The sequence below is a fragment of the Nymphaea colorata genome, chromosome 11, assembly GCF_008831285.2.
Source record: "Nymphaea colorata isolate Beijing-Zhang1983 chromosome 11, ASM883128v2, whole genome shotgun sequence".
NCBI classification, from domain to species: domain Eukaryota; kingdom Viridiplantae; phylum Streptophyta; class Magnoliopsida; order Nymphaeales; family Nymphaeaceae; genus Nymphaea; species Nymphaea colorata.
This window is the reverse complement of record NC_045148.1, coordinates 1195452-1210142: the sequence shown is the minus strand read 5'-3', so window position 1 is coordinate 1210142 and position 14691 is coordinate 1195452. Positions and strand designations below refer to the sequence as shown.

At 37.7% G+C, this 14691-nt stretch overlaps 1 protein-coding gene across 1 annotated transcript; it reads left to right on the top strand.

Moving 5' to 3' along the window:
• The first annotated feature begins 4324 nt into the window (after positions 1–4324).
• On the top strand, positions 4325–10879 carry LOC116264441 (sodium transporter HKT1-like). Its single transcript, XM_031644663.2, has 3 exons — positions 4325–5863; positions 6708–6938; positions 10401–10879. The coding sequence occupies exons 1-3, from the start codon at positions 4560–4562 to the stop codon at positions 10600–10602; spliced, it is 1737 nt and encodes a 578-aa protein (XP_031500523.1). The 5' UTR covers positions 4325–4559; the 3' UTR covers positions 10603–10879.
• The last annotated feature ends 3812 nt before the right edge of the window (positions 10880–14691 follow it).

The window sequence follows — 14691 nt, the reverse complement described above, 5'->3', positions numbered from 1 at the left end:
TATCAAAGAGAACCTTTTTTTTTCTTTTGCAAGGGTGATTCAGGGATCACTTGAATCACTAGGACCAGTTTGGATGAACTTTTGAAAACAATAGGATTGACAACACCCTTCCGTGAGCTCGACTTGAGATAGACTAAATAATGGACTAGGGGATCATATCTTGAGGAAGGTAACTTGAACCCTGTTTCTCTATTTTCTTGCAGGATCAACCTCTTTTTCTGCTCAAAAGGTTCTGTTTTGAACAGAATCCATTGCCCACCCAAAGTTCACCAGCAATAAGAGTTACTTTGCCTTGCATTTGAACAAAAGTTCCCTGTTCTTGATCCACAAATAATAATAAGTTCTGAGCACAGCTTTAAAAAAGTCTTGCGGCTTCTTTAGTGGCATAATTAGTTCCAGAAAATGCTAGACAATAGAGAAATGCATTTCGAAAATGTCATTTTACTCAGTTCCTTCATGATATTATGCATTGTCTATACAATAATAAATGATATATTTTTTTATTTACATTTTATTGTGCAGGTAAGTGAATGATGATATGGAACTATTTTCAAAAAAAATAAAGGCAAAAACTGATTGTGTTGTATAAAAAGAATGCAAAATTGCTTGTTTTAGGTAAGTAATATTTATTTTGGTTTTCTAGTTTGTAGATGTCTTCGTTTGCTATATTTTTTGTTGTGATATTTGTATGTCCACACGTACGTCACTGTAACAGAAATAGAGCACCTTATCTGTTTAGGACAGATCGTGTTTTGTGCTAATGACACAAACAATTATTAAAATGTGCCGTAGGACAGATCGTGCTTCACGTTCATGGCGTGGGCAATTATATACGACATATGTTCATTTCTACTATACTGTGGTTTGTAAATATGTAAAGTGTGTGAGTGTATATATATACATGTACATATATATATATATAATGTATTACTGTTCATTTGACCGTTCGGCCCGCCCTGAGAAAAAATCCTGGCTCCCTGAAGATAGCTACCAGCAGATGACCGTGACTCGGAGTTTCTCTTTCATCTGTCGACTCATTCTATTCAGTCATGGCCTCCTAATTCTGACATGTATACACATATGAACAAGCTATAACTTTGAAGATCAACGACTCTTGATGAGAAATTAATGCCACCAAAAGAGTTAGGTGAGTATGTGAAAGAGACAGAAGTACAGATTTCTTGGGGAGAGGGAATCTGAACACTATCAAACAATATGAGTTCTACTGTTCCTACTTTGAAATGAGGAAAGGTAGATGTACTGAGAGAAATCACTTTGCAGCGTCGAAAGTATAATGTTCATCCTCGTTTGCTGTCACGGCCGGATCAGTCTGATGGAGAGTCGGTGTTTTGTTATTCTTGTTGTGTAATTTAAATAGACTTTACATTGCCGCAATTAATAAACAAGAAACTTGTCCAATCTAATGTACAAAATACTGATTTTCTTTTGTTAATTATGAACAATCTGATTGTTTATTTAATTCAAATTCGCTTTTTGCGCCATTAAAATATCGCTCATAATTTGGTTTTACTAAAGTAATTAATTCTAACCTACCAACTTGAAAATTAAGAAGAAAAAAATCGAGTGTTGCCCACATGCCAAGATTTTGATTATTATAAGTACATTCGCTTTAACTACTCGAATCAACATCATATTATGTAACGACGTGAACCATGATTGAAAATATGCTTACAAATGAATATTACCAAATTATATTATAATATTATTTGATGAAGAGTACTGAACGCATCAAGTTTTGTTAGACGTGCTAACTTGTTTAAGTACCCAACGTAAAGCCCTAGATCAAGGTTCCTCTATTATTGGATCCAAATATTCTTAAAAAGAACAAATATATTCAAAGGGTACATAAATCGCCAAAGAATGCATCCTTCTCGCTTCATTTATTCGTTGATTCCAGTTGCTTTAAGCCAATGTCTTCCGCCAGATATGAAAAACAAATATTAATTTGGTATCATCTAGAACTTGTTTGGATAATATATTAAAAAAATGAATGAAATTGAAGGATGTCAACGGGCCTATCGTGCATTGGCCTTTAGGTTAGAGGAGGTTAGATAGGATATATCTCCAAGTTTAGGTCTTTTGGATTATTTAGAGTTGCATTTATTTATATAATATTCGCAAATATATATTAGTTTTGACATTCTAGAAAGCCCGTAGAAAGCCCGTCTAAGTTGTTTGGTACTCAAGGGGCATGAACATACTTTTGTGTATTAGTAGAAGTTTGGTATTCAATGGAGTCAAAGTCTTTCTTTCTTTTTCTTTGTTCTCGGGACTCAGACTTGTTTGGAAAACTTAGGTGGGGAGCAGTACCTTAATCAACTACAGTGTTACACATTCATCCTCTTAGCAGGATAAAAGAGTAATACCCATATGAATCAAACTAACAACCAGATTTTCACTAACCCACTAGCCTAACCCTGCTACTTAGGCTCTTTGAGGCAACCTACACGTGCTCGGTGATGTCAATATATCCGATTTGAATCGGATATTCGACCGATCTGATCCGAATAAAATTGGATATGGAAATAAATTTAATATCTGATTAAGAAATATGATCGATTTCGGATTTAATAAATGGCATCCGATCGGATTCAAATTCATTTTTAGACAAATATTTTGTATCTAATGCTATTAAATTTAAAATTGGTAAAATCTGGTTCAAACTTTTGATTCGGATTCTGATATAAATATAAAAAACGGATTCGGATTGTAAAATCGGATTTGAGATTCGGATTCAGATATGACTTTTCTTTATTTGAATTCGAATCTGAATATGTGAATATCCAAAAAAACATTAAAGATATATCTGATCGAATCTGATTTGTTGACATCCCTAATGTGTCTCCCCTACTGCTACGAAATGCTCTTCTAAAATTTATAGTAATAATTTATAGTAATTGTAGACTATGGACGTTGGTATGGCAGCCACTTATTCCAACTTAGAAAAGGGTAACTTGTTCATTGTGCCACTTTTTGCCGCTAATCGCAATTAGTAGGCTTCGGCAACTAAATCATGGAATTAAAGAGGCATATATTATTGTATTTGCCCACAATTTGTCAACAATCAAATTAACATGCAAGCGCATTTAAATGGCCTGATTAAGGGTGAAAATAAACCAGGAAATCTGATAACCGAAGGCCTTGTGATTTTGGCCTGACCTCTAATGCATTTAGGAGCAACTTTCTAGCTCTTCAATTTGTAAGGAAAACCAGGAATTCGCCTCTGGCGTCCTTTTCAAACCGGCCTTTCTTTTTTTTTTTTTCTATTAAAGAATGGATACAGCAATATTTTGGAAAGTCTATGAGGACCACCACGTGTTGATTGTTCAACCCAAGTCCAGCCCAAGATACGGATATTTTGTTGCAATCGATTCAAAGCGCGACCCGAAATACAAGTGTCATATATATATATATATATATATATATATATATATATATATATATATATATATATATATATATATATATATATATTAGAGAGAGAGAGAGAGAGAGAGAGAGAGAGAGAAAGAAAGGGAGTGATAATTGCCCTGTAAACCAAAGAGACCAAATTGTTGAAACTTTAATGAGTGGATGAAAGAATGGATGTATTGTAGGTGAAGTAAAGAGTGGTTCTAATCGAGAGGCCCTTGTTCGATATGTCCCCTAAAATCTAGACGAACAATGCGCTATGTCTTAAAATATAAATAATATAAGATTAAAGATCGGGCATCTTTTTATTTTCATGGCTCCACTTATTGGCCTAAAGTCATCAACGCTCAGAAAATGACCCACACACCTCAAACCTTGTTTTTCTTTATATATATATATAAGAAATTGGCTTAAATGATTGAAAGGTAAAGACCTTGCCCAGCACATGTAAATGCACATTAACTATCCCAATCATGCATTGAAGTATTATCTTTTAATAAGTTTTGCTTACAGAGGCATTCTTTAGAGTTTAAAACTTATAAAATCCACTCTTAAAACGCACATAAGAAATCCTACAACATCCACATATATAATTAAACACATCCGGTGGCAAATATCTGCGTTTTTAACTATAGAGATCACACCTGTGTGGCTGCAACTTCAGGAAAGCAACTAGATAATGGTTTTTTTGTTGCCAAGCAATTACTTTTACCAACATTCATTGTCCCTCTGTTTTGCATCTATCTGGATTCTTCAGAGATGAGTCCGAGCTTGAACACGGCGCTTAAGGTCGGCATGTAAGTCTAAATGATCCAAATTACCAAGCCCCACTGTGTCATTATCATGCCACCGATTAACACCCGCCTCAGGTGATGACAAGGAGGCTTTTTGGTAGGAAAATTCGTGGGAAACTGTTGGCGTCTTGGAACAATCACTCTAACTTGCTTTCAACAAGTGTCAGACGGCCACTACACCAAAAAAGATGCGAACACTTCTTCCTCTCATTCCCTGATTCCCACAAATCTCTGCACCATTTATATGCCATATCTCTCAGGTCTAGTGCATCCCCATCTTCCCATTCATGTATTCCCGTTGCTTCAATTTTTTGGATACCAATCAGCAGCACAATGACCGACCTTCAAAATATGCTTCTGCTTCTGCACTATTTAAATGCATTCCTCGCATTCTTTCAGTCCTACACCCTCCACTTCTCAGCATACCTGATGGGGAAGATCTACCGGCTGTGGGAACTGGCCAGATCTCCCCTGCCATGGTGCTACAGGAAATTTGAGTACCTGTTGAAGTGGTCTCACAAGGCCATGCTGTTCTATCTGAACTCTTTCTGGATACAACTGCTTTATTTCATGATAATTTCCCTGTTGGGGTTCTTCGTCCTGGTTATTCTGGATCGAAAGATCACCAGGATCGACAAGCCCACTGCCAATCTCGATCTGTTCTACATGTCGGTGTCGGCGACGACTGTTTCGAGCTTGGTGTCGTTGAACATGGAAGATTTCTCTGTTTCTCAGCTCGTGGTGCTCATTGTCTTGATGTTACTCGGAGGGGAGGTGTTCACTTCCATAATTTCTTTGAATTTGAAGAAGATTCGTCTCAGAGCTGTAGTGGCTCAGAAAGAGCCCAAAATCTGCACCGTGACTGATATCGAGTCTGCAAACCAATTGCACTCTGGTGGCAATATCAACAGCGACAGCACCACCACCACCACTGCCGTCGCCGCCGAATCCGCCGCCGCCGCCGCAAGGAGTAACGATACAGAACCAGAGGCTTTCACCACTGAACAAAAGAAACTCAAGTGCCTGAATCATTTGAGGCATCTGTTGTTGGGATATTTTACTGTCGTTCAATTATGCGGAGTAGCACTCATTCTCTTATACTTTTGCCTCAATGCGGATGCTAGAAGGATATTGGAGAGAAAGCGGATCAATCCTGTTCTGTTCTCAGTATTTACAACTGTTTCTTCCTTTGCAAGCTGCGGCTTGATTCCAACCAACGAGAACATGATGGCATTCAAGGAACACTCTGTTTTGCTCATCATTCTGATCCCTCTGGTGATGATGGGCAGCACCATGTTCCCTCCATGCGTGAATCTTGTGATGTGGGTCATCAAGAGGGCGTTTCCGAGGGCAGAACTCAATTATCTGTTGGAGAACGCCGGGGAGCTGCGCTTCGCCCACCTGTTCCCGCTCAAGAATTCTCTCTTTCTGGCGGCCTCTGACCTCGGATTCATTACGCTGCAGTTCATACTGTTCTGCTTCTTGGAGTGGAACTCGGAAGCAACTGAGGGTCTAAGTGCTTACCAGAAGGTGATTGGCGGCCTCTTTCAGTCCGTTAATTCGAGACATTCAGGCGAGTCGGCCTTCAACATTTCTCTGTTTTCGCCCGCACTTTTGGTGGTCTACATAATCATGATGTAAGCCTCACAAACTACCCTTTCTTTCTTAATTTCTCCATCTATCAACTGCCCTTTTCTTTCTTAATTTCTCCATCTATGGATGCGTTTGCTACTTACGAAACGTTGCTCGAATCTATATTATTTTATAAGCGTACAAGTTTGTTTGATCGAGCTCTATTAATGCTATAGATATGTACTTGTTGGCAGCATAGCTGTGCATATTAATTATTTGAACCATTTAGAACGAATAATATATGTGAGAGAGAGAAGACGAGTAGGAGGGCTGTTGTTGGTATGGGCTATAACTATAAGCTCTGTACTTTAATGTTGGCAGTGTTAAATTCAATCGAATGAGCAAAGCATGTTAAAGGTATGGTAGTTTTTAAAATTACTTTATAGTAATTCATATATATTTATAATACTTGAAGTGAAGAAAGCGATCATGCATACTTTCAGAAGGTGGGAAGATGGTGTGGCTTGAATCTGGAAAGTGGTGAGAAAGGTTCCACGAGGGTGACATGGCAGCTACATATGACAAAACTGAGGATATATCTTAATTTCATCATCCCGAACGAGCTAAAAGCTGGTCAATGTTAGTAAAAAGTTTTCCAACATCCATTTCACATACGTGTGCGTGTGCTCTCCGCGTAAGCCTGTTCCTCAGCAGCCACGTGATTCCCTTCTGTTCTTTTCGGATGGTGCCGTGGAGGTGCCTGAATCGATTCAAAGGCACGGCCGATGACATGTGGGAGAGCTAAATTCCACCCAGATCTTCTACAGTTCCATGGAAAACGATTCTCAGGAAATCGTTTCGCATCACACACCATTTGCTGCAGGTCATTGACTCTGTCTCTCTCTACAGGTACATTCCTCCTTACACCTTTCTATCACCAAACAAGGAGGAGGGTGCAAGAGGGGAGATTATTGGAGGCGGGAAGAAGGGGAAGGGAGGGGAGGCCCTGAGGTTCTGGTTGCCGCCACAGGCGGCCTACCCCATCCTCTTCATCGTCATCGTCTGCCTCGCCGAGCAGAGCAGCATCCGGCGGGACCCACTCAACTTCAGCGTCCTCAGCATCGCTTTCGAAGTCATGAGGTAATCAGCCTTGTGGTCCCCACACTCCTTTCGGTTGCTTTGCCTTCCCCTCGTTGCTAAATGCTTAGAACAGCGTGGTCCCCACCACCTTTCCCGGCCAAAATGGCGTAAAGCCATGCCATGTGCTTCTTCTTCTTGCGTGAAAGTTTTGAGTTTTATTTTTTTATTTTTTTTCCTTTTAGTGAGGCAAATAATTATTTAGATACTAACATTTGCTCATTAAATATATATTTATCTGCTCAAAATTACAAAAATACTTTTATATTTGAAAAGAAGATTCAAACAACTTAAATTTTTGAAAATATCTCATTTTTGCTTCAAGGGCCATAACATAGCTCATCTATTTAGTTATGGGCATGTATAAAAGTGAACGTTATGTTCATGTGTATTAAAGTGGTAGCAAGGGACATCTAAGTTGAATAGTGTATTGTTGTTATTATTAACATTGGTGTAGTTCAGAACTCCAGAGGCAAGAGATAAACCTTTCACCTTTCGCTCCCTCAAAAATATCCAATTATTTTTTAAAGAATGCACGAAAAATGATTTATTTAAGTATAATATAAGCTCCAGTTATAACTGCTCAACATGCAAGCCTCTCTAGGGCGCCTATACCTATCGCATTTAAATGTAAATATTCAAAAACATAAACTGCTTTTCACCAAAATAATAAAAAAGTTTGATCAATTTTATAAATTACTCCTGAGCTTTGAGAATTATGCTTGGCCTGGGTCACCCCTTTAGCTCATCACCCCCATCCTCCAACCATCCAAGCATACCCTTTCCTCCCCCAACCTCCATGGAAGCCACCAGCATTTCCATGGCCCCCACAGCAACATGCTGCCACATGGCTGGCGGAGCTTTGCCGTCGCTGGCGGCCATCGTAGACGGAAAACTTGGTGATATTGTGTCGGAGCCGCACACGTGTCGGCGGCTTGGTGGTAGTAGTCCTTACAGGTAGGGAAGGGAAAATGACCATACACGTTTCTGCTTGAATTATTGGCAGATTTTTCTCCTTCCGGTCAGGTGAAGGAAAAGATCTAGTGGTTAGGAATGGCCAGGGCACGGACAGCGTTGTGTGTTAGATCTGAACGTGAAAATGAACCCTCATTGCGGTTTTTCAAAACGTGTTAGGTGTTTGGTCCCATTGTAGTTAGGAGCTGTCAATGATGTCCAATATGCTTGGCCCATTGTGGTTAAGGAATCAAAATCAGTACAACATCAGATTTTTGTGATCTATATTGATTGTCTCGATCCTTCCTGTTCGGATCTCAAATCCATGTTAGGTGAAATCCACTGCTGAAGCAAATAATGGATTTTTTGTAACTCCGGATTTGATATTCGCATTACATTATGAAGACCATAGATCTCTAGTCCGGCGGGGTGGCTCGTTTTCTGGACATAGAAAAGCTTAGTTCTTAGTTAATTTCTTTTCACTTCTTAATCAATTCTTTTATTTCTTTTATCACTTTATACTCAATTTCTTTTTTCATGTTTTAATGTTCACTTACCAGCATGCTTTTTTCTTAATATTGATGTGTTACACGTGCTTTACTGTTGACCTCACTGGCTATTTCATTTTTTCATACTTTTTCTTACCTATAATATTTCATGAAATGGATATTAAATGCTAAAAGCTAATGGGTAGTGGAAATCATGAAACAATTTAAAGTTCCTAACTGAGTACAAAATCATAGTAGAACAGTGTAACAGCACTAAATAAATTACGCACCAACAGAAATTACTAATTAGAAAAAACGATAGAAATTAACAATTTAGATGTTCAAAGGAGATCAGGAATGACAGAAAAGAAGGAGGAATATCGTTTGAAGAAGAAGAAGGAGAAAAGGAAAGCTTGTTTCTTGGCGCTTCCGCCATGAAGCACCCGCACTCTCTCTTTCTCACAAGTATATACAACCAAATGAGTTCAAATACTGTCCGGACTACAAAAATTCATTTGGAAAAGCTTAGGTGAAGATTCCTCTCTTGTTTGGACCTGATCAAGGTGAGCTGTAGGAGTTCATGGACCCATGCACGTGGTGCAGTGTGCCCCACAGTTGGGTGTGCAGGAACCACCTCCCAACAGCTAGATGCAAACTTCTGACAACCAGTTGAACCGATAGGCCCAAATCCAGGAACTGTCACGATCCGGGAGTTGCCCATTGATTTTGTGGATCAGATTCAGTATTCTGAGATTCACAAAGAAAAAGACCACCTGTTTTCTGTGCTTCTGCGCCCATGAGCTACTTTTGAGGTCGGAGCTAGCTGTGAACCACCGGATTAATCCGACTTCTCCTTTCCTTTGCTTTTAAGAACCAAAGCTGTGTTGGTATCCAGTGTGAGATCTCCACGTGCTTCAACTTGCATATAAAACCTTTGAGGTTCGAGTTATGCTCCTCGGAGAACGTTATTTGAGGCTTCAGGGTTTCAAAATGTCTAGGGTTAACCAGATGCCCCATCTCTTATGTGGATCCTTCTATCATTTCAAATGTCAGCGATTTTTGCCGATGTCATAGGGAAGCGTGCTTTTTTCTGATCAGATTTTACAGCAGCTTTGCACCCATAGATATATGTGGAATAGTAACTACTACCTCTGGCAAATCATTTAGACATTCTCAACTGTTGATAGAAACTTTTGAAACTTATCATAGGTTGCAGATTATTTGTTTAGTTGTGCTTATCAGTATTACTTATCTGCTGTGGATCGTGCACGTTTAATTTGAAACATATTTTGACAGGGACTTTCATTTTTTTCATGAACATTTTTGTTGGTATACGAGCCATTAATTTTTTTTAATGCGCAAAGAAGATACCCAAGCATGTAAAACCTTTAGTTTATGACATACATATGGAAAGATGAGCTAAGCAAAAAGCATGTGCAATCATCTTTCTCAAAGGCATTGAAATCTGTCTCAAATATGAAATATATATGACTTGAAGCTCTCTTCTCTCTCCCCATCAAAGACAAAGAACCCTTATAAGACTAAATCCATCATTCAATATGAAGATTAAACCAAATTGGGGTGTACCATATATTGTATGCTAATACTGCAGGTCCCTGTTTCCTTGGATCTTGCCTCCAGATATTGAATCAAACCCATGGATTTGTTTAACAAAATGTATTTTCTAACAGAACATTCGTGATCTGCTTTCTAGCCGAACCTACAAGATTCAGTCTCAAACTAATTAGCAAGTAAAAAACTTCATATTAAATATGTGGATGGCTACGAAAAAATATTTCAAACATCATTTCCGGCCAATGACATGACTGAGCACATAAAAAATACCAAGCACGATCAGGACATATATCTAGTTTTTTTTGTTTTGGGGATCAGTATATATATCAAAAAATAACTAGTAATCAGTGAAAGTAGTATATAGAATAAGAGCAATTACACATATAAGTATACATGTATGAAATTAATTGAGAGATTTTAGTAACTCTCATCATTTTCTCTACTGCAGCGCTTATGGAAACGTAGGATTGTCGATTGGCTATAGCTGCCAGCGGCTACTTAGGATCGTAAAAGGAGACTGCAGGGATACGAGTGCAAGTTTCTCAGGAAAGTGGAGTAAGCAAGGGAAGATCGTCATCATAATTGTGATGTTCTTTGGAAGACTGAAGAAGTTCACAGCAGGCGGTGGAAAAGCTTGGCATACTCTGTAAGAGCCAGCACAATCTAAGAGAGGAAAAGGTGCTGGTGGGAATGTCACTTATGTTTGAAATGTGTAATAACCTCTCTTCAAAAGATCTTGCCGAAGGCAAGCTCTTCAAACGTAAGATGCCAACCACTTGCTCATCAAAGGAGAGCAATTTCTTCGCTAAAACTGTTCGCGCTATGGGCATGCTATGAATTCTGACCAAGTTGATCGAATATCGTCTAACTACTGCGTTGAGAATGACCACATTGATCCAACCGAACACTCATAAGATTATAAATGCGAACACATCTAGCTAGAGCTGCATGGAAATAGCATTTCAATTTGGGCACCTACCAATTTAGTTCAAATCCATATATAATGCTCTATAAGAAGTTACTGAATTCAGTTAGGTTACTTAATCACGCAGATATATTCTGTTTTACTATATAATTTACAAGGGTAACGTCCCAAAGAGAAGTTATATATATATATATATATATATATATATATATATATATATATATATATATATATAACTTAAAATAATTGTAACTCATGACTTGCTGCCATTTCCTTTGTAAGGTGCATCAAATCCATTTTCCTTCCTACCAACTTTCATTTTTACTTACGGGAACTTGCCAGTTATATGATCCGACCAATTTGTCTTTCTTCTAACCTTCCTTTTCATCCTAAAGCTAGAGTTCCCACCTCTCGAGGTTAGGAATTCTCTGCCACTGTAATTGTCTGCAGGCACAAGATCCAACCGGAATTCAGGCGCTATTTGGAGTAATCAAGCAGATACCCAGGTACTCTAGCTGTGTGCTTATGCTCTAGAGAATAGACTTGTCCTTTGGTGTGACGTGTTTGAATTCAGAAAACTGGATCGAATTGCATTCCAAGTTTCCAACATCCCAATTTGCCTCTTTGAGATTATGCCATGAATCTGGAATAAGATTCCCCCCTGCATTATTTGTGTTTGATTGAGGATTTGGAATCCAATTCCAATTCAGTTACGCAAATACAAGCCTCAGCCCATCCATGTTCCTGATCGAGGGTCCTACATAAGGTTTGATATCTCTCTGTCTCTCTCTCAATTATGTTCATCTGAGTTGGACAGGACAATGAATCTCACTATATATGACAAAAATATACAGCCTCATGAAGACAAACCTTCATACAAATAACAAAAGAAGTTTGTGGGATTTCAACTACTCTCCCACATGTGTTGTCCTCTCTCTACCTGCAATCTGCACCCCTTCATAATGGTGGAATGGATTGTCGCGCACTGGCACGGGGGAAGTGCTCTGTCCGCTAAAAACCCGGGTCGAGTCCTTGGACATCACCTGCCTGTTTCAGACGCGTTTTAGTCCTTGGCCCGTAAAAAGGGCCCGAAGCAAGCTCGAAACCTAGAGAGAAGGTGACGAGGGGGCTGTGGCCTCTTAAGGCGGTGGAATGAACCACTCACCCTAAATAAATAAAAAAAAAAAAAGGATTGTCTTCTCTCACAGCTATGTTCATACTGCAATGGAGAGGTTAGGCCCCTTTCAATAATTAAGCCCATATTTCATCATATGGCGTCCAGCAACTGCTCTCTTTATAGCTAAGCTATTATAAAAAGCTAGAATGTCACATACTATTTGTTGCCATTAATAATGCAGTACACTAATGTATACGACTCCAATTGAGTACGAACTAATCCTATCGAGAAACCCATCAGCTAAAGTCCTATCAAGTCGCTGTGAGAATAATTCAATGTTAGAAGACAACCAAGTACAATGAGAAATTAAAAAAAAATGTAAAAGGAATTAAGCTTGGTAACTTACTTAAAAGGTTGTTTGGTAGAGAAATACCATGTGAGTATTACACACACACATATATATATATATATATATGTGTGTGTGTACAGAATTCCTCTTACGAAGCATGAGCTATTCAACATCCACTAAAGCTGCCATCAACTAAGCCCAAATCTGCCTACAAAAGTATCTAAATCGAATTGATAGAAGCATTTTGTCTGCATATATATGCTTGTAAGTATATAATTATATGTACATGTAAATAAACTACATATATATATTGAAAATTATCACACCAATATATTAATTCTTAATTGTTCATCCTTGCGTTGTTTAAAATTTTCAAGTACATGGTACAAAAATTAAGCAGGTTGCCATTTCGTTGCAATCTTAGGCCAATTGCTCATGTTAGCAATAACAATTGCAAAGATAATGTTATTATTAGACGCAGCATCCGTTGTTATTTAAAACGCTTAGTTAATATTGATGAAACAAGCTTGGAAAGCAAAGAAACTGTGACGCGATATTGGTGCTTTTGCTATCCTAGACCAATTCATGTAAGAGAATGAATATGATAAATATAAGAAAAAATAATTTAATTATTATTAAAATAGTATATACCATGTCCTAGCTAGATTAATAGGTATTGTGGGTCTTTAAAAAATCGTTATACCAATGTAATAGTTTAAAAAAAAAAAACGTCAAGAGGTGGTTTATGCTTTTTAAGACAAGTAGGGACGTATCACTTAGCAGAGGCCATTGGAACTTCTAACTTCACGGTAAGAAAAATGAATAATTATTAACAGAGAGGAGCATAGAACATATGATTTCTTGCTGGATTATCGTAAGGATGCTAAGTTTGTAAAATTCAATGGTGTTCAAGATGCTAGAAATTATATAATCATGCTTTTGCCTAACATATATCAAGTGAGAAACAATGTGCGCAAACTCATTAACTGAAGACTATTAATTAACTTCTATTGGAATACATTAAGGAAACCCAAATGTAAAATCACAAGCCAAGAAGAAATTTCCTCAAACAAACTGGTTAACTTCTATTGGAATACATTAAGGAAACCCAAAAGTAAAATCACAAACCAAGAAGAAATTCCCTCAAACAAAGTGGTTAACTTCTCTTGGAATATATAAAGAAAACCTAACAGTAAATTCACAAACCAAAGCAAAATGATATGAACCATGTGAAGAAGGATTAATTAATTCCAAATTCAAGATGCGTCAAGGACAAAAAAAATGCAAATAAATTAAATATCAGACTCAATCCAAGTTCTTCCGCCTATTTTTGAAATGATACTGATAAACGGTTGGATCCTTCAAGATATCCTCAAATAAAGAGGAGGGACCTCGAAAACCGGTTTTGATTTCATAAAGTATTGAGCATGATACCAAAGAACACTCTCTAGTTAAAAAGATCAATTCATGATTATGTTGAAGATAAAAGTCTTCAAATTCCTTTGAAACTACGCATCTATCATAGCTCAAGAACAAAGTTTTTATGGCTTGTCTAGGTCACGTTATAGAACTATATGTGCCAGAAGCACCATTGTTCTACATAGATGGCATCTTGCTGACAAAAACATTATTAGACTTTAATTCTGTATCCATTGCTTAATACAAACTTTGTGAGTGTTTCATGAATCTACCCAAGAAATTAAAACTTCATTGAACAGTAGTCTTAGTATCCAATAAACATACATCAATCTTTTAAGCAGATTTATGGGATACTCACAAAGTATTTCTTCTATGAAAGGGTCATTTGGCACCATGAATGTATTTGCCCAAAAAATGGGGCAAATTCATGAAACATTTGTGACATTATTTCATGAATCTGCCTCTGTTTTTTTTTATACATTCATGAGATAATAACAATATGTTATTGTTATCAAACTGTACCTGTGGTGATGTTTGATCACTTTGGATCTGAAAACCAAGTTGATTTGCATGGAATTGAAAACCCGAATAAAAGGGATTTTAAAATCTTGCAATGGGAAGCCACTATTTGTTTAAAATAGTATATTTCTCCCATTGCACATAGTAGATCAACTTCATATTTTAGATGCAAGGTTATCAAAGACTCCCTTAGGAGTTGCATAGCAAATTCAGGTAAGTGTCTGTTAGAATGAAAACTCTCCTCATGGAAAAAGCTGAGGAAAATTCAAACATCTTGAAAGAACTTTTCTTCTCCCAACTTCGTTGACAGAGGGTAGGGAGAAAAGTAAAAGTTGGGTAGCTGGAATTGAACCAATCATACTCTTATGAAGATGACAACATTTTTGCATGATATCTGCACCTTTCAATAG

Bases quoted from the DNA above. Each gene is read 5' to 3' on its own strand.
- LOC116264441 (XM_031644663.2), top strand. From the start codon at position 4,560: ATGACCGACCTTCAAAATATGCTTCTGCTTCTGCACTATTTAAATGCA. The intron at 5,864-6,707 runs GTAAGCCTCACA...CTCTCTCTACAG, and splicing joins GTGGTCTACATAATCATGAT to GTACATTCCTCCTTACACCT. The intron at 6,939-10,400 runs GTAATCAGCCTT...TCTCTACTGCAG, and splicing joins ATCGCTTTCGAAGTCATGAG to CGCTTATGGAAACGTAGGAT.